General features: G+C 47.7%; 1 protein-coding gene across 1 annotated transcript in view; it reads right to left on the bottom strand.

The window, feature by feature from the left end:
• Positions 1-20,231, bottom strand: part of MDN1 (midasin AAA ATPase 1) — a 2,002,810-nt gene that overhangs the window by 818,756 nt on the left and 1,163,823 nt on the right. The window contains exon 60 of the mRNA XM_085611158.1: positions 15,456-15,670. Within this exon, the coding sequence (XP_085467284.1) occupies positions 15,456-15,670 (215 nt within the window). The remainder of the gene's footprint in view (positions 1-15,455; positions 15,671-20,231) is intronic.

Genomic DNA, 20,231 nt, shown 5'->3' with positions numbered 1-20,231 from the left:
TCTTGGCCCACCGTGAACCGCAGGTAACGCCGGTGGGCCGGCAGGACGGGGATGTGGAAATATGCGTCCTGCAAGTCCAACGCTACCATCCAGTCTCCAGGGTCTAGGGCAGCTAGAACCTGAGCCAAAGTTAACATCTTGAATCTTTCCATTCGGAGGAAGGCATTGACGTTCCGGAGGTCCAAGATAGGGCGTAGGCCCCCTTTGCCCTTCTTGGGAACCATAAAGTAGTGGGAATAACAACCACGACCTACTTCTGGGCTCGGAACGCGCTCGACGGCCCCCTTGGCCAAGAGGGCCGAAACTTCCTCGTGGAGAAGATTCAAATGATCCCCCGAGATACGGTGGTGCTGCGGTGGCATGGCTGGAGGGGTCGTCTCGAAGGGGAGGGAGTAGCCCCTTCGGACGATTTGCAGCACCCACCTGTCCGATGTGATGGACCGCCAGTGGAGCAGGTGATGGCGAACTCTGCCGCCCACTGGCGTGGAATGGGCCTGAAAGCTCGGACTAGGAAGGCTTTGAGGCGGATGCTGCCGGGGTGGATGTGGGCTGACCTCGGCGTCCTCCAGAACCGCCTCGGCGGAAACCACGTCCGCGACCGCGCGCAGGTTGGTTCTGCGGCTGGTGGCTAGGCGTACGTGAGGAGGCACCCCTTCCTTGGCCACGAAAGGGGCGAAAAGCGGAAGTTTGCGACCGCGGGGCCGAGAGGCCCAAGGACTTGGCCGTAGCCCGGGAGTCCTTAAAGCGATTCAGCGCACTGTCCGCTTTCTCGCCGAAAAGGCGAGTGCCATCAAAGGGCATGTCCATGAGGGTGCTCTGGACATCGCCCGAAAAGGACGTGGACCGCAGCCAGGCGTGACGTCTAAGCGCCACTGAGGTAGAAATCGCCCTACCCAGCGAGTCCGTAGTGTCAAGCCCACATCGGATAGCATGTCGCGCTGCATCCCTCCCATCGGCCAGAGCCTGGGTAAGTCGTGTCTGGACCTCCTCCGGACACACGGGCAGCACGTCCTCCACCGCATCCCACAGAGAGTGGGAATAACGGTCCAAGAGACAGGCGGTGTTCAAAGACCGCAGGCCCAAACTAAGGGAGGAGAACAGCTTTTTGCCAAACTGTTCCAGCCTCTTGGAATCCCGGTCCGGCAGAGCGGTCGGGAAGGAGGATTGGGAGGTAGAGTCCTGGATAACCAGACTCTCGGGGGTAGGGTGTTGGGACAGAAAACTGGGGTCGCCCGGAGCAGGGCGGTGGCGCCGTTCCTGTCCACAGGAGGAACTGTGGAGGGCTTGGACCAGGTGCCCTGCAGAACGTCAGTGAGGGCCTCATTGAATGGCAGCAGAGGCTCAGTGGAGCTTGCTGCAGACTGAAGCACCTCAGTGAGGACGTTCGTCCTCACAGCCACGGCAGGTAGCTCGAGTGCAAGGGCTGCGGCCGCCTTGCGCAGCACCACAGAGAAAGCAGCACCCTCCTCCGAAGCCACAGTCGGAGGAGAGATGAATCCAGTGTCTGGAGAGGTATCCAGGCCACTGGCCTCCCCCAGTTCATCGGACCAGTCCTGTGACAGTTGAGCCTGAACGGCCATAGGATCCTCGGATCCCTCCCAGTTGTCCCCATCATCAGATTCCTGGTATACAGGAGGAAGGATCGGAGCCGGGCGATAGACAAAATGTGTCTCCAGCGGCGCCGAACGCGGCGTCCATAGACGCCGTATCGGCGCCGGGCCCGGACCGGGGCTGAACCGGGGCTTGACGCCGAGCGGAGTCGGCGTCGGAGGTGGTACCGGTGTCGACGCCGGCGGAGGAGGCGTGACGAGGTCGACCGGCGTCGGCGGGGACTCGGGAACGGGTCCCTCGGGCGCTTGCGGCGTCGAGGCCGGAGCCGTCAACGGCGCCGGGGCCGGAGCCAACGGCAAGCAAGGTTGCCCAGTCGGGTCCGCGGGGCCCGAAGGCGCGCCAGTGGGCGTCGACGGCGGAGCCAGGCTCCTCATGGCCGAGAGGAAGGCACTGACTTCCGCCGGCGTCGCGTCAGTCCCAGGGACCGGTGGGTATGGGGACTTGCGCGGCGCCTGCGGCTCTGCCGGAGCCGCGGGGGTGGAACCACCCTGACCCTCGGCCGAGTCGCGCGAACGGCGAGGGGAGTCCTAAGAGCGGTGTCGCCTCTTGGACTTCTTGGAGTGCTTCGACTTACCCGAAGACTTGGATCCCGACGACCGATGAGGACGTCGGCTCCGCGACCGATCCTTGGACCTCCTCCTGGACTGGGATCGAGAGGGGCGCGGAGCCGAGTGGTGAATCTCGAGAAGCTTACGGGACCGCTCCCGTCTAGCCTTCGAGGTCAGGGCCTTGCAGTCCGAACACGACTCCGCGTCGTGGTCGAGGCCCAAGCAGTAAAGGCACCGGCGGTGATGGTCCGTAACCGACATCAAGCGGCTACAGTCAGCACAGGCTTTAAAACCAGGCATCCTACCGGCACCGAAGTGGAGACAAGATCAAAAAGGATCGAAAAAGTTAGTCAAAAAATGACTAAAGGGGTAGCTCTCCCGGATCTGCGCTTACTGGCGCGGAAAAAAGAAGAACTGACGTCAGCGCGCGAGGGCGGCGTCTAAGTACTCCGACGACGTCATTCCGGCGCACGACGCCGACGCGGAGCCGCAGACGACGCCTAGCGACGCGCAAGGGGTATTGCTGACGAAAAATCTTCCGGATCCAGTCTGACGCCTGGGGATATTCTAAGGTGAGGAATCTAACGTGTTTCTTTCAGATGTGTGGGTATGTGCATCTGACACACAATCTGCAACCCTTCTGGAGTTGGTGACACCGGGATCAATACACGTGCTGCTGGCATTGGTCATGGATCCAAATGCAACGTCTGGCACAGTCCCGATCATGGAACTGTGGACAGAGTGTATCCCAGATTTGCACCAGAGCCAAAGTCTCAAACATAGCATCAAGGTGAGGGTGAAGTGTGCAGTCAGTGTCAAGGGCAGATAAGCCAATTGTAGACCATCTGGAGACCCCTTGGATCCGTGGTGTCCGTAAGTGCTCCAGAGGGATATGGTGTAGCACTGAAAATATAGTCCATGGCCACATTCAGTTCCTGCAGCATCACTGTCCATTTGCAACAGAACTGAAGAGGGAGTAGCATTGAATTCTGTTCTGAATGGGGAGGGGGGCACTACTCTGTGTTCTAGAGGGGCCTGGGGCATCACACAACTCCAAGTGGTAGGAGTGGCAGAATAAAGGAGACGAACATAAGTTACGAACCCGTAAATTGTGGTTCTCCAGTATTGGTGTCTTTCATAGATTCACATGCTTGAATCATTCCCCGTCAAAGTGGGAGTCCCACGGTACATAAAATAGCAATATATATACATATATATATACATAGTATAACAATAGCATAGCTAAAAAAAATCCATAGGAAGTATTGTAACATAGCAATCAATAGGAAAAAAATGTGTCACTTTATTAGCTCGTCCAAGTCATTAGATATAGTCCAAACTCCAGCTAATCAGGCGTCAGCACCCTCTAGAACCTTCTCCCCAGAGGCTCAGTCCCTTAGATTTTCAAGCACGAGAGTGACATAAGAGTCAAGTAACGAGAGGAGCCTGTGAGGGGAGGTGGGTGATTCGCTTGTGAATCTATGAAAGACACCAATACTGGAGAACCACAGTTTACAGGTAAGTAACTTATGTTCTTCTCCAGTATTGGAGTGTCTTTCATAGATTCACATGCTTGAATCAGAGTAGATGGCAGTAAATCCAGAATTGTACATAGCAAGCTATATACCATCATGGTAATATATAAATATATACCCAAATACATATATAAATCTGTGTATGTATATATACATAAAAAAATATATTTATATATAAATATACATTCTGTGTAGGATGAGGGAAGAAACAGAGGCTCGCCATATTTAAAAAGATTACGTAGCACTGCTTGCCCCACGGCTGTGTCTGCATTGTCTGCAGCCTCCAGACAGTAATGCTTGGTAAAGGTGTGTCTGCTGGACCATGTTGCAGCTCGTCAAATTTGGTGAAGAGGCACACCAGCAAAAAGTGCAGCCGAAGAGGAGACTTGCCTTGACTGATATTTGAAGTATCTTTCCCGCTTGATGATGACAAAAGGAAATTGTACTAGATATCCATCGAGTGAAAATCTGTTTGGTTACTGGATGTCCTTTACGCATCATGCCGTAAGCAACAAATAGTTGATCGGTTCTTCGAACACTGGCTGTCTTTTGAAGCTAACATTTTAAACACCTTTTAACATCTAAAGAGTGTAAAGTCTTTTCCGCCCGCGACTGTGGATTAGGGAAAAAAGTCTTTAAAATGACCAGCTCATTTAAGTGGGAATCAGAAGGCACTTTTGGGATAAATGCCAGGTTAGTGCAGAGAACCACTGATTCTCTGGTGAACTGAAGAAAAGGTGGTTTAATAGTAAAAGCCTGTATGTCGCTGACTCATCGAGCAGAAGTGAGAGCCAGAAGCAATGAAGTCTTCCAAGAGATAAACTTGAGATCAGCCCTATGAATGGGCTTGAATGGGGACTTCACGAGTTGAGCCAACACAACTTTTAAATGCCAAGACACAGGTGGACGTTGAATTGGTGGGAACATCCGAAATAAACACTTGGAAGAATTGTTGTATTATTCTGGAAGAATAAAGAGAGAGTTGGAACCATCCTGTCGGAACCTGGAAATTGCAGCCAGAAAAACCTTAAGGGTAGCGTGAGTTAGCCCAGATTTTGCCAATTTCAAGAAAAAAAGGCAAAAGTTGCTCTGGCATAGAATAAACCGGGTGTACATTTGAGGTTTCACACCAAAGGCAAACCCTTTTCCACTTAAGTTTGTAGGTCTTGATAGTGGAAGGTGCCCTGCTAGGACCTCCCTGCAGTCCGAAGCAATCACTAAGTTGGCAAACTCATAGTGTTCAGGCGCCAAACCGCCAATTTCAGAAATGCTGGATCCGGATGGCAGATTTGCCCTTGGTCCGTCGTCAGAAGATCCGGAATTGGACGAAGCACAATCGGATCGCCCTCTGACAGAAGGAGCAGCTCTGAAAACCAAATCTGGCGAGGCCATCTGGAGGCTGTGAGAAGAATGCGACTTGGCTCCCTCTGCATTTTCCAAAGCACCCTTGGGACAAGAGGAATCGGCGGAAAAGCGCAAGCATACATTTTTGACCAGTTCATCAAAAAGGCATTCCCGTACGACCCTGGTTGGGGAAGCCAGCTTGCATAAAACAGCCATTTGCGGTTCCGACCGGTCGCAAATAAATCCAGATTGGGCCGTCCACACAGCTGAAAAATGTTGTCCAGCGTTGGTTGATGAAGTTCCCACTCATGGTTGGACGATATTGACCTACTCAGGGAGTCCGCTAGAATGTTGGACACTCCGGGAATATGAACTGCTGTTAAAGTCATTTGATATTGAATCGCCCAGTTTCCAAATATGCTGGGCTGGTAGGGACAGCAAGGTGGACCTTGTGCATCCTTGTTTGTTCACATAATGCATGCTTGTCGTGTTGGTCGTCCGGATCAACACTGAAGCTCCTTGAAGAAGGGTGCAAAAAGATTTTAGCGCCAGGAATATCGCCAGTAGTTACAAAAGGTTTATGTGCCAAGTTCGTTGCTGAGCATCCCATTTTCCCTTGACTGTGAGACCCTGAAGATGCACCCCCCATCCCTCGAGGAAAGCGTCTGTTGTAAGGATGAAACTTGGTTTGTCCGCTACAAAGGAGCGGCCTGCTGAGATGTTTGTCCTGCGAGTCCACCATAGCAATGCATTGGGCATTGAGATGTGGACAATTACATCGTTAAAAGACCCGGAGACCTGTTGCCATTTTTTGTCGATTTCCTCCTGTAAGGGCCTCATTTTGAGACGACAGTTGGGAATTAGAGGGATGCAGGAAGATAGCATTCCCAGACGGACTTTATTGCCCGTAGAAGAGATGCTAGTTTGAAAATTCGTTGTTGCCTTTCGTTTGATACATACGCCTTTGCCGTCTGAGTATTTATCATGGCTCCCAAGAAAGTCCGAACTTGAGAGGGGGTGAAGTGCTACTTCTCCAGATTTATGGACAGGCCCAGTGACAAACAGAGACCGGCATATTTGAGTGTGTCTCGTTGCAACTGTAAACGACTGCGCCTTTATAAGGCAGTCGTCGAGATGGGGACATATTTGGATGCCCGCTTGACGAAGGTGTGCCGCCACCGGTGCCAAAACCTTGGTGACCGCTCGGGGCACAGAGCGAAGGCCGAAGGGAAGGACTTTGAATTGAAGTCTCTGCCAGCCACTCTGAAGCGCATGAATTTTCTGTGTCTGGGTAGGATGGGTACTTGCAAATAGGCATCTTGAAGGTCCAGTATTGTCATGTAATCTCTTTGAGATATAAATTGAAGTACTCCTTGGAGAGACAACATCCGAAATGATTGCTTTTTGAGGAACTTGTTGAGGGAACGAAGGTCCAGGATGGGGCGCCAATCCCCCAATTTATTCTTGATGAGGAAGTTTGGAACCAATTCGATCGCTCCTTTTTGTAACATGACTGATTTGGCATAAGAGTTCTTTCAGATGGGCAGGAGGACCACCTCTGGGAGGAGAATTTGGGGGAAATTTTACAAATTCTAGGGCGTGTCCTCCGGACACTATGTCCAAAACATCTGTAGTGATGGCGGACCAGTTTGAGAAGAAATGGGAGATTCGTCCTCCAACTTTGGCTGAGTTGCTCAGTTGAGTGGTCGGCAGGTAGCGGCTGCCACTGCTTTTTTTTTTTTTTTTTAATCTCTGCCTCTGTAGGAAGTTTTTCCTCTGTACTGTTATAAGAGGCAGCTGGTGGTTGACGATACGTCTGCTGTTGCTGTGAGGAAGAGTAATGTTGTTGTCCCTGATAAGATGGGTACTGCCTGTTCTGATTGTAGCCTCCTCAAAAGGAATAGGAGGAACCAGGACCCCTCGCACCACGAAAAGGCTGTTGCTTAAATTGTAAAGTGCAAAGAGCACGTGCGGTGTCAGTATCTTTTTTAATTGCTTGGAGGGAGTCGTCTATGTGCTGCCTGAAAAGTGATTCGCCATCAAAAGGCATATCGATAATCTTTGCACTTCTTGGCGAAATGAAGTAGCTCTTAACCAGCCCTGCCTTCAGAGGACAGCTGCTCCTGCCAGTTGGCGAAAACTGTGGAAGAGACGTCCACTGCGCAGTCCATGATCTCGGCAGAGATCCTCTCACCCTCCTGGAGAATCTTTAAAGCTTCGGTTTTAGAGTCTTCAGACAACATGTCGATAAAAGGAGAAATGTCCGACCACATTTGCCTATCATAGTGGCCTAGAATGGCAAGGCAATGAACTGCCCGGATAGTAGTTGCCGCTATGGTGGAATTATTTTTCCCAATGGCATCAAGGCGTCTGCCCTCTCGATCAGGAGGAGCCGACAAAGGAGAGGAAGGATTCCTGGCACGACGTTGAGCCGCCTGAGAAATAACCGAATCCGGCTTTTGTTGACCAATTAAACAGGCCGTTGAATTGTGTGGTGCCTTGTACTTTTTATCCAAGTGCGGAAGAAATGCAGGAATGGAGGCAGGGGTCTTCATGACTTTCAAACCTTCCTGCCAGATTAAATCAATTATAGGTATAGCCCGAACCTGTTTCTGTGGCCGACTTTTGAAATTGTATAAAAAACAATCCTTTTGAGACCATAGGGAGATGAAATCTCTTGGCCGCTCTGTCCATGAGGACATGAAATCCACCTATATCCACAGGTGGAGTCAACAGGAGTAGGAGTAGTAGGCGACGGAGTCTGGATTTGTTAATTGTCCCACTCAGTAAGTAGGGATCTATCATCTAACACCCCTTCTTCTCTGTCCTCATCAGTTGTATGTGTGTCCTCTATATTTTGAGCAGTCAATGCCACCGGAGAAGCAGGAGGGGGCGGCCCAATGATTGATGGAGGAGGAATAGGCGTCTGAGGGATCGAAGAAGCTGGCTCCGAAGTAGGAAAGCAGCGGTAGTAGTCATCTAGCATATGTTGCAAGTTGGAAATGTGTGACAAAGGCATCTGTGCAGCCGGATTATCAGACTGTGATTGAATATTTGGCTCTGAGTAATAGTCATACTCTTGTTCATCATCTATGTCCTGGCACTTAATGAGGAGCTCTGAAGGACTATGAGCAGCTCGAAACCTATCATCCTCCTCTGAATCCTCCTCATCCGCTCCATAATCAAACAGTTGCACTGGAAGATTAGGAGAAGCTTGTATTGGCAATAAAACGTCCATTGAAGACAGTCGACATTGAAGTAAAGAAACCTTCCTTGGTTCTGAAGGTGGCAAAAGAGCTGCTGAAGGCTTCAGAGGCACTAGAGCAGGGGTCTCCAACCGGTCGATCGCGAGCTACCGGTAGCTCACCGAGACCCTGTGAGTAGCTTGTGGCTGAATTAAGTAGCCCTTTAGTGTTGTTTGGGCTTTTTAGGCTGTTTGCAGGTCTGTTGCCCGCCCTCACCCAAACCAGCTGCTCAGATTGGTTTGAACTTAGCTGGGGCGGGGCAGGCTGGGCCGAAGAGGATGACGTGCCTCTCCTTCCATCGCAGATCAGCGTCTTCTTGTACCTCGTGACCAGGTGTCTATGTGCCCCCTGCTTTTACCTCACGGGCACCGCGCTCATTGTATGAGTCACAAGTGCGGAGCTGCATTAGGTGTGGCAGGGCAGAGCAGCTGTTTGCCGGTCGTGCAAGCTGTACTGAACTGCCGGGACCCGCGCCATCTGCCCTTTCAGCTGTACAGCCTGCCACCTTTCCTTCACCAAAGCAACAGGTAAGCTGGGGTGGGAGCGCACCCAGAACAATTCTGAAGTCTAGTTTAATTTCATAATTACACTGGACGGCACGCAAAAATCACAAAACGTTTGAATATGCAGGTGCGGCCGTTTTTTCACAAAAAGCTGTTAATGATCTGTGATGGCCCCATTCTCAGCGCTTTCCACTTCTTATTCTGCTACTTCCTCCGGCTTCCCCTCCCCTCTATCTCCCTGGGGACAGCAGTTTTTTAGCCCTCTATTCCGGTATTATCATCTCCTGAGCCTGGCTGTAAACTGGGAACAGGATGAAAGAAAACGAACTGTGATGCACTTTTAACAGCGAAAGTTGAATTTATGTGTAAATTAAATCACTTCTTCATGAACTGCCTCCACTTTAACTCCCCCTGACCCCCCTCCAACCTCGGCCATCAACCCCTCGTTCATTTCGAGCAGGCCTGATTTAGAATGCATATTGGTGAAGTGATTGCTTTCAAACGGACATGTTAGGCCAGGAGAAATTAAAGATGTTGCTAAATTCGAATAAAACAGCTAATAATAAATATAGCGGCTTGGAGTAAAATTTAGTGCCGGGTTACAATTAACACCAAAACAAATGTAAGTAAGAAGTGAATTACAAAAGTTATTATCGGGTCAGGGAGCGTGTGTGGGGAGGGGGTAGGAGTGACAACTCACAATCAGATTTGGTAACGCTGAAGTACGAACTCTTATTTAGGGACTCTAACTAACAAAGGTTGCCCGCCCTTTCCTCTCAGATTCGCGGTGAATTCATTCGAGCAGAGCTCAGAGGTCCGTCAAGTCAAGTGTTTGATTCGAGAGCTCATAGAGAGGAGCATGGCTTGGGAGTGGCATGGACCTGACGGGGAGGTGGTGGCTGGGTCAGCTTCACTCTCCCTGCAGCAAATGGGCTACCTACCGATTGGGAAAATCAGAGGACGAAAATTGTCAGGAAGGGCTTGTCTTTTAGAAACTGGTTTGAAGGTTGGTAGGGCCAACTCGGCATGACATCTTTTGAGGACAGTAAAGTGGGTGCAAACATAAATGGTAAAAGCAAGTACTGAAACATGCTGGTAGCTGGTAACAAAAACAGAAAAGGAAGTGTTTTTCTCCACTTAAACACGCTCTATGTGCCTTGCTGAGATCAACAGTTGTAACCCACAAATGTCCGTCTTATATTCTGCTGGGTGTTTGACTTACACTAGTGAACAAACCAAAGTGCAGCACAGAAATATCCACAAAATCCTTTGTTTTCTCTATACGTGTTTTTATGCAGTTACCCAGCAGGAGTGGATGTAGTGTAGTTGTAGTCAAGTGTGTTATATGTGCGGAAGTGACATGTGGAGTGGCTCAATTGCTGACCTCTTTGCGAATTTAAACCTGGGGTAATTTCATCATAAATACTTGATTCTGAGCTAATCACCTTTTCTGGCATTTTAAAGAGCAAATATATGAAATGTTAAAACAGTCAGTACAGCTTTCTTTAGTAGTTTGACCCAATTCCATCACTTTGGGGTTACATTCCAGCCTCAACAGCTCCCGCCCTACCATGCCACTAATATACCTGCATATTTTGTTTTTACTTCTCAAGAAGCCGGACAATCAATCCTCAACAGTGTCAGACTCAAGGAGAAAACAAGATGGTCAGTTGCTCAATATTAAGCAGCAGATCTTGTTTTCCAAAACTGAACATTATTTTAATTGTTTTTAAAAATATAAAAGGCTGCGCAAGACGACAGCTCAGGAAACCCCATTGAGTCAAGCAGAGGCAGTGAATTCTATGTGGTGATTCTTTTTAAGACGAGCTATGTCTGGTCCAGTCCAGTCCTGGTGAGAGTGGACAGTTTATGCTGGCTGTACATGTGTGGGAGAAGACTGATGCTTGTGTATTGTGGGCTGGAAACACAACACTAAAGAGTGAATGGCGAGATCCTGAATGCATACGTCATGAGTCCTGTGACAGTTCTCATGGTGCTGTTTAGCGCTATAGTACCGTATTCTGGTGGGCATATTTAGCAAACTTTCACATAGGGCAGCAAGCCACCTTGCTGCGCTAAGGTAAAGGGCAGGAATGCGCTGTATTTAACATTATATGATGCATTCCTTTCCCTGCACTGGCACACAAACTGATGCCTAGTCAAGTATTATGTTCAAACCACGGTATGGGCTCTGAAGAAATTAGGCTTAACGTCAATGAAACTGGGCCTGGGAGGTCTCTCGGAAAAATGCGCGAGTTGCTTGGCGGTTAGTAGCTCACGACGATTTTCACTAACCAGAAGTAGCTCTCACTACACAAAAGGTTGGAGACCCCTGCACTAGAGGCATCAAACCTGGAGGTGATAAAAGAGATTTCGCCGATGAAGCTGCAGCCATCGACGAAAGACATACTTGTTCCTCCAGGCTTCACTATCGTCGACGAAGCAACCGTCGACGAGGCAGGCGTCGACGGAACCAATAGATCTTTGGTGTATCCTGTCAATGAAGAAGCGTCCATTGAAGAAAGTTTCTTCTTTTTCGTCGACGAGGAGAGAGAGGTAGAAGAGGACTTAGGCCTCACAGTCTATATCTAATGATTTGGACGAGCTAATAAAGTGAAAAGTTTTTTCCTATTGATCGCTATGTTACAATACTTCCTATGGAATTTTTTTGCTATGCTACTGTTATACTACGTATATGTATATATATTGCTATTTTATGTACCGTGGGACTCACACTTCGACAAAGGGGAATGATTCAAGCATGTGAATCTATGAAAGACACCACAATACTGGAGAACCATGTTTTCATTTTTTATGCTTCTTTGGAGCTTTCTTGAGTTATCCGAGTCCGGCTACCTCAAAAATGACCTGTCACAGAAACCGCCTCAGGAGTGGGAGTGCATCCTGGCCTCGAGGCCGCAGATGGTCTTGTTCATCTTTGCGATGCACTGACACAACACAGTCGTGTTTGAGGTCAAAACACCAGATACAGACATCTGTCAGTGATGGTCATGACCCTGTAGTTTTATGGGTTGACATTGCACACCTACAGAAGATTTGAGGGAAAAGCCTCAGCAAAGAGTTACAGGGATCGATACGCTCCGGGATCCACAAAAGCAGTCAGAAAGAAAGGAACTGACATCAGCACGTGGAGTGGTGCAGATATAGTGGCCCCGAAATCATATCCATGACGATGGTGGTGACATCTGCTACTGTTGGCTTCATTCACTACAGCCATCAAAGCAAAAATGAGCAGTATAGTCATGGGGTATCCGGAGAGACTGAGAATATTGTCTCTGCCTGGACTTCACCATCCTGGAATAGACACAAAACACCTGATATTGATGGTGGGTGGCTAAGCCCAGAACATAAACTTTAGCTCTACTGTTTTTGAAGCACTCCAGGTATCAGTCAGCTTCCTCGCCTATCAGACGCTCGTCATCAAAGAGCATGTCCGTGACTGAAGCTTTCACAGCACCAGAAGAGCCAGTGGAATGTATTCAAGTGGGCAGGTGTAGCAGGACATCTATGCCCATGGACCGCGCGCTGGTGAGAGCTCTTCAAGATCTGCTTAGATACAGCCAATCCATCAGTTGCTCTGGGAAATTGATCACTATAAACTTTTTCCAATTCCCACAAAGCATGAACATTTCAATAAAAATGATAGGTGGCACTACCAGTGTAGAAGGCAAGGTTCCCAGAAGCAAAGACGTTTCTGTCCATAGAACCAAGTTTCTTCGACCCTCCATCAGAAGGCACTGTGTGAAAGGCATTTAAATGTTGCTTAGAGGAAGATGTTTGTACAAGCAGACTTTCTGGTAACTGGCAAAAGGACAAAAAGTGGGGAAAACACAGAGCAGGTCTATGATTCCTGGCAATCAGTCTGTGGACTGGTGGATTCAAAAACAGTTACAATGCCTCGGTCATAACATCAAAGTCCCCTTCGCAGACAGCAAGGTCCATTCCTCTGATAAGAGGCCAAAAGGGTAAGGGATATCCCCATTTTGGTAAGGAATCCTTGCCACTCACATTTATTAAGTAAAGATAAAAGTCAATATCACATTAATATTGCTAAGGAGGCTATAAGCCATAGAATCAGCTTCCTCCTTGTGGTTATAGTCCTGTAAGAAAAGGCCTCCTTTGTATGGTCAACCCCCAGAGATTTTTGGACTCATGCTGAGGATTTTTCGACTCGGGGTGCACTGAGACCAGCTAACCACAGTGCCAGAGCCCTGAACCCAAAATGTGTGTTACATTGGCAATACCCAATCAATATAGGTTAACATACTTTCAATCCCATAGTATATGGGACCCGGGGTAGCCCGGGCATTTAAGTTAGAGAGTCACTCCAGGGACTGTTGTAAAACTGGTCTTCAAGGCGCATAAATCCCCTTGGGAGCCACACGCCTGGGTTAGTCTAGGGAGCTCTGGGCATCAAAAGAGGGGTTCTGCCAAGTGGACAGAAACATACATCCTGGGATAACCAGATGGCACACTTCCCAGGAAGTGGTCATCAGGAGGGAGAGAACCTACTAGCCCATTGGCTACTGACCGTCCCTACACCCTGAAGACACTTTCTGAGCACCCAGAACTCAGATCTTGACTGGACTGGAAGAAGAAGCAAAGGACTTCCATGAAGCACTGAGGAACCAGAAAAGAGAGGCTGAACTGGACTTCACACCTGCAGAAACTAGTGGCTTGCACTGTCCAGCTCTTGGAGGAGTGGTCTATGCAGCCCCAGCCAAAGCATGAGACTTCAAGTGTCAGTTGGTTGAACTCCTGCTCGCAGCACAGGACCGCAACAACTGAAGAAGCCTTCTGGGCCAAGTTGGTAGCCACAGTCTTAACAATGCTGCCAACCTCAGCTGTGCTGCATCAGAGACCAGGACCGGAAGCTCAAAGTTGCACCTGAGTCTACTGGACATCAGAGAGTACCCTTAGTGCAGCTTGGTCACCCAGAAGACGGGTTATCGTTTAGGAAAGCATTTGTCAGTGACTGCAATAACGAGTGACTGGTAGTCAGTCCAGTGGCGACTGAACTTCTGCCAGATTAAGAGGAATTTGAGGGACATTGACCCAGTTACCAGGACCGCCTCACCAACTCCTTGGACCGAGGGTTAGCTGCTGGAAGACACCCATTGACAGCATTTAATCCACAGCATCCTTGAGCATCTGCAGCACCTTGTATCCCTTGCATCAGGATCACTTCTTTGTAAACCACTGCAAAGAGATAATAGTGCTTGGAACTGACTTAAGACTGTTTCCCCTACCAAAGTAACTGCTTCAGAGGGCCTTGCTTGTCACCCTGACTAGCTCCCTCTCAGATTTGAGAGCCTGAAGTAACTAACTGACCGCAATATAAACTAGCCAAAGTTTTTGCTCAAGAAGTTTCTAGGTGTCAAATTCGTTGAATTTGCCAATGCTTGTTTATGGTTGAGTAAAAAGTGCATATTTAGTGTACCTTGTAAAATCTATATCTATAGAACCCTCCGGTGGATCTTTTTTATTGTTGTGTCGAAAAATACATAAAAATCGCAGTATAAATTGGTGTCGATATCTATAGTGTCTTGTTGATTTCTCCAATTGTTTTTTGTGCTGTTTAAATGCTTTACACTTGTTCCTTTGTGTATGCCTTGCTGCTCAGAGCCACAGGTATCCAGGGTTGAGCTAAAGGGTTTAACAAACAAAATCTAATGCTCCTAAAAATGGTTAAGTGTATTATTACATGATGAGGTCGCACACCACACCATACCATTATCAGAAACTGTAAGAGTGTGTGAGTAGAGCCAAAAATATTCTTCACCAGGGCAAAATCGGAGCATTTTGAAGTTGTCCTGCAAAGAAATACCATTAAAGTACATCTAAGCTTTTTCCATTGCCACTCGGATAATATCTTCCGACATCGACAGCTTCTAGACCGGTGCCTTAATCGGCTCAGTGGGTGAAGTCTCTGTCAATGTCAACGCTGTCTTCATGGGTGGGAATTAGATTATAGACTGATCATTCTTTCAGCTTCCCTTTTTCTTGAATGAAAAGGAGGAAGACCAATTTCATTTTTCATGTTTGTGGTGCATCTCACCAGAGAGGTACAGAAGGACAACTTCACAGGGGTTTCCTAGACTTCCCCATACTCTCTCACTCTAATCACACTGGAGAGCATCTTGTAGCACACATCAGACAATGAAGCACTGTGAAACTTCATCAGGCGCCACGGTTAATTGGCAAAATGGTACGCCACAGACAACTGTCTTCAAGACGTGGAGCTGGGCTTCAAGCAAAAACAAATGTACACTGTCATCTCATTTTGGCATCAAAAAAATTAGAGAAAAAAAAAATCATAAAAAACCACTTCAAAATACAAAGTAAAATTGAAGCAGCTGTGTAGTCTGCGTCTGCAGATGTGAAAAAAAGGAACCGGTGTCACCACCGCTCATGGCACTAATTAAGGATCCACTTCACAAAGTACAGGGATCCATAACCAATTTCAAGCAGTGCTGCCTTGCTGCTTAGAGGAGTCTTGGCTGAGAACTATTCTGAATCTTTTCTGGCATCTAGAAAGATAAAAAAAAGCCAAGCAATGGTACATTATCATCACAATTCATCTGCTCTAGCAGCGACTTTGCCCTCACAATGTGAAAAACTCTCACTACTCATAAAAAGTCAACTTGCCTGAATTCCGCTGAAGAAGAAATACTGAAGTTAGTCCACAAGGCTGTGCTGATGTCTTCAAGCTGCTGGGTTCTCATGAGCCATTCTCCCAGTGTAACATGAGCGGTCAAAAGCCCTGGGAGAACACTTACATCCCATTTGAGGGTATTATTGCTGCTAGTGAGAACTTCAAAAAAGCACTTGGACAAAACAGCTGTGCTCAATAAACCAGGACCCTACAATAGATGTGAACAAATAGACAGTCAAACTTTTCGCACTTAAAGTATAAGACAAAACAAAGACACACCATAGTCAGGTACTGACAACAATTAAACAAACTGCATGTGACTAAGAAAAGATAACAGAAATAAAGCAGATGGCAACTCAGATTGCATGAGAAAATCTACTATATACAAAGGGGTCTCAGGGAAAGGTTTATAGACCTAGCATGGATATATTCCCCAAAAACATATGAAATAACACAAATATCCACAAACAAACAAAATGTCACATGTGTAAATTCCTCTGAAAATGACGATTTCCGTCTTCTGAGAGGATAAGACCTCGCCTCACCTAGACCTCCCCGACGGCTCTTGGAACCGCCAGAGGTACCAATGGAGAGAGCGGTGCCTCCTATATCCTGAGTCGTGGCCAGGTGAGGCGAGGTCTTACCCTCTCAAAAGACGGAAATCGTAATTTTCAGAGGAATTGTTATCCTTAACCACAGGTAAAGAGGTTGTATCAGTTCCATCTCTTTACACATGTGACATTCTGTTTATGTTTAATATTTGCTTAATTCATATATGATATTCACTTGTAGTAGCAATATTATTGGTCCTGACGAAGGCATAGGATAATCTATCCATTATTGCTGAAACATGTTGACCTTTCACAACTAGACAGTTATTTATTTCAGACTGTCTTTTTGCACTGTTTTTATATTTTGATCAATGAGAGGCGTGAATAAATAATTTTGCTTCCCATTGGTAAATTTTAACTCACAACACAAACACACATCACTACAATCACGATTCCCATATAATCAATCATTCACATCTAGAGGTCTAACTAGCATTTGTTTGTAATAGTTTAAAACATCAGCAAACTCCCCTTTCTTTCAGCAAGGGTGTAGCCCTTAGTGCCACTATTGTGACATTGGGAGGAGACCCAGATGATGAAATATGTCACCATAGGTGATTGATGGGAATCCGTCCATTTAAAAGAAATTTTCTCTCTTTTTTGAGGTGTAGGAACCAGATTGATCAAGTTGGTAGCTCCCTTTGTTTATCCTTTTTATTAGACCCGTGGATATTTGTGTTGCTATTTCATATGTTAACTCCGATTAAGTCAAAGGAACCCAGTTCCAGATTTCTTGGAGTCTAGACCAGTCAGTGGTTATTGGGTAGTTGTCCATGTGGATACTATTTTGTTTGCCAAAGGTGCCCAGGGTAACAATTCCATGAACTTCATTTGGATTGCTTCCATGTAGCACTTGACTGTAGGAATAGAGAGGAGAAGTAGTACAGGCTTCCTATGAGTTATTGTGGACACACTCATTCAGAATGACAGTAAATAACACTTATTAGAACATTGGAATGTGGAGCACTCCATTGTAGACAATGGAGTGCTCCATGCTTCTATGGGCCGGTAAAGGCCCGCAGAGCAACATTCCAATGTTTTACAAAAGCCTCTCGAAGCTCGAGGGGATTTAAATCCCCTTGAGCTTCGAGAAGCTTTTGTTTAATTTGTTAGAACATTCTGCCCTCTAGTGGCAGAATGTTCTAATAGCCTTATAGCCCTTCGTAGCAGGGCTATACCGCTATTAAAGTCCCGCTGCTTTTGTTAAAGTCCCTCGCCTCCGGCTCAGGCCTTTAACGGTGCAGCGGGCCTTTAATAGCCGGTGTAGCCCGCTACGGCGGGCTATAAGGCTATATTAGAACATTGGAATGTTGGGAGCTCCATTGAAAACAATTGAGTAGAAGCGGGCTTATAATGGCTGGTAAAAGCCCGGAGCTCCAACATTACAATGTTTCTTTGTTCACAGCTGAGGCTGTGAACAAAGTATTCAGGGAGCCTAAGGGGATTTCAATCCCCTTCCGCTCCCTGAAGCCTTACTTTTATTTGTTAGAACCTTCTGCCCTCTGGTGGCAGAATGTTCGAATAGCCTTATAGCCCTTCGTAGCTGGGCTATACCGGCTATTAAAGTCCTGCCCCCTTGTTAAAGTCCCTCACCTTCGGCTAGGGCCTTTAACACCCTGTATAACCCGCTACTGTGGGCTATAAGGCTATAATACCATTTATGTCCAGTTAGAACTTTACCTTAGAATAGTTAATTTAACAAAAAAGACTGACACAAAAATAGCAGATGCTGGCACCTTGTGAAGAACAGATACACCTTAAATTGTTTTAAAATTGTTATTGTAAATTGAATTTATAGTTATTACTACCACTGATGAGGAGTTCATGCACTCTGAGGCACGAAGCATGCTACTAAGGAACCCAAGGTTAGAGGTAAGAAGGTAATAGGTTAGGAATCCCTGCTTCCATTTCCTGGTAAGATTAGTTATATTAAGATTGTTAAGTTTGTGCTTTTGAGATCTCACACATTTACTCTTGTGTTCTGGATAGGGGTAGATTAATTCAAGCAGTTTAATAAATGTAAAATGTTATTGTGAGTGTTGGGCATGTGTCTGCTAAGGGAATGAGTTGGATTGAAAGAGGAAACATCTGTGAAAGCACGTTTGATAGTCCATATTAAACAGAATGGTTTGGGCTGAGTCAGAGTAGAGAGAAGGAAAGATGTGGAGAACAAACAAGTTATATACCTTCGGTAACACTATTTCAGGTAGAAAGTAGATTCCTCACCATTTGATTATTCCCTAGACATATGACTGGATCTAAAAACAATTTAGCAGACTTTATTGTTATCAACCGGCTTCGGCGCTGGTTGCACAAGTTACTACTTGTATAACGATATATCTGTAGGAGACATTAGTTAGTGAAAGATTCCTCAACTTAGAATATCCCCAGGCGTCAGACTGGATCCGGAAAAGTTTTTCATCAGCAGTACCCCTGCGCGTCGGTAGGTGGCGTCGTGCAGTTCCGCGTCCGTCGCTGGCGTCGTAAGCGCCGAGACAACGTCACGGAGACTACTTAGACGCCAACTGTAGGAGAGTAGGGTCTGCTATCCTATGGTCACCCCAAATTTTAGCTTTTTGCTTCACTGGTTTTTGACATATTGAGGCTGTGGGCCTGCCAATCAGACCCCCAGCCTGCTGTTCTCTCTACTAAATTTACACTATGCACCTGGAAGTGGATCACCCTGTGAGCCCCTGTACCAGTGTACACTAGGTACCCAGGGCATTGGTGTATCTAAGGCCTACCAGGGGCTGAAGCATGTATTGTGCCACCCCTGGCCTGGCCTAACAAATTTGACACAACTGGCTGATCACTCAGCTGGGGTAAGTTGGTGTAACCACCTCTTACTTAGGTGTAGTATACCTATACCTAACCTTAAATGGGACACATGTTAACCTATAAGTCACTCCTATGGCAGGCCTTAACAATCCTGAAGGCAGAGTGCTTGGTTCCATGTGAGATGGTGCTCTGGCATGAGCTGAGCCTGTCTGCAGTGGTCGGAACAACTTCCTTCTACCGTTTCCAGATATCGTCATACCATATACTCTTAAGTGCATTATGAACCTCGCGGTTAAATGCTATCTTTGGTTTGGCTTTATCAAAACATGTCGAGTAAGGTGTCATACGAATTGGAATACTAACCCCTCGCCAATTCTGGCGACGGGGTTAGCATTCCACCCTTCTAGAAGGACACGACATGTACAGTACCTGAAACCCGGGTAAAATCAGACATAGCCTCAGCTCCACAAAATGGATGCTGCCACCAACCACAGACACAAGTCTGCCCTCCTGCTGCTGGGAGTCCTTCCAGCTTGGGAGGTGTGGACAAAGGGTTTCCTGCCAGGGGAGGTGCATGCACCACCCCAGACAGGATTTTGTGTATTGGTCAGGTAGGGCTTGAAAGAAACCAGACATGCCTGAGGCTCACAAGGAGCCTCGGTGCATATGCCAGTTCAAACCGGTCCTGGGGCACACCAGCCCTGGACCTGGGGCGAGCTGGACAAAGGATTGGGGGTGTAACCACCTCCCTTCCTGGTCCCACCCTTAGGGAGGGACCTAGCAGGTAGTCCGGCCCCTAGAATCCGAGTAAAGGTAGGAGCTGTGTCCTAAGACTTTAGACATCCTGGAATCAACTTAACTACAAGAAGAAGACGGGAACTTCGACGCTCTGCCGCACAGAGGACTGAAGCCAATCTCCCCTGTGGTCAGGGAGTGACCACCTTGCTAACGCAAGCACCATCCAGCGAATCAACGTCTGCTTTGCCGCCGCCTCCCGCCGGAGCCCGAGCCCAGAGACTGACAAGACCTGGACCTCCAGACCTCTCATCGCCCGATCCACAGTCCCTGAAAAGAAGGAACCCGTGGAGGCACCGAGACACGTGGAGCCAGCCATCTTGAAAAGACCACGACAAGCTGCAAGCGCAACAACCGAGGCTCCCTCCAAGTTGTGCTTTGGGATCTGAGAAGCCCAACACCCGAGCAGCATCTGCACCAAAGGTGAGCCCTCCAGCATCTCCACGATCTGCGTGGGGCCCTTCTGCATTTTGCCACTCGACGCGCCTAACCGGTTGCTGGCCCGCTGGCTAGTGGCCATCTTGGCGACGAACTTCAAGAACTACACCGCTGGTCTGGTTGCTCCAGACTGGCCCTTGCTCCCCT

Source organism: Triturus cristatus, chromosome 6, assembly GCF_964204655.1.
Source record: "Triturus cristatus chromosome 6, aTriCri1.1, whole genome shotgun sequence".
In the NCBI taxonomy this organism is placed as follows: Eukaryota; Metazoa; Chordata; class Amphibia; order Caudata; family Salamandridae; genus Triturus; species Triturus cristatus.
Note: the sequence above shows the minus strand (reverse complement) of the source record. Positions and strands in the feature narration are given on the sequence as shown.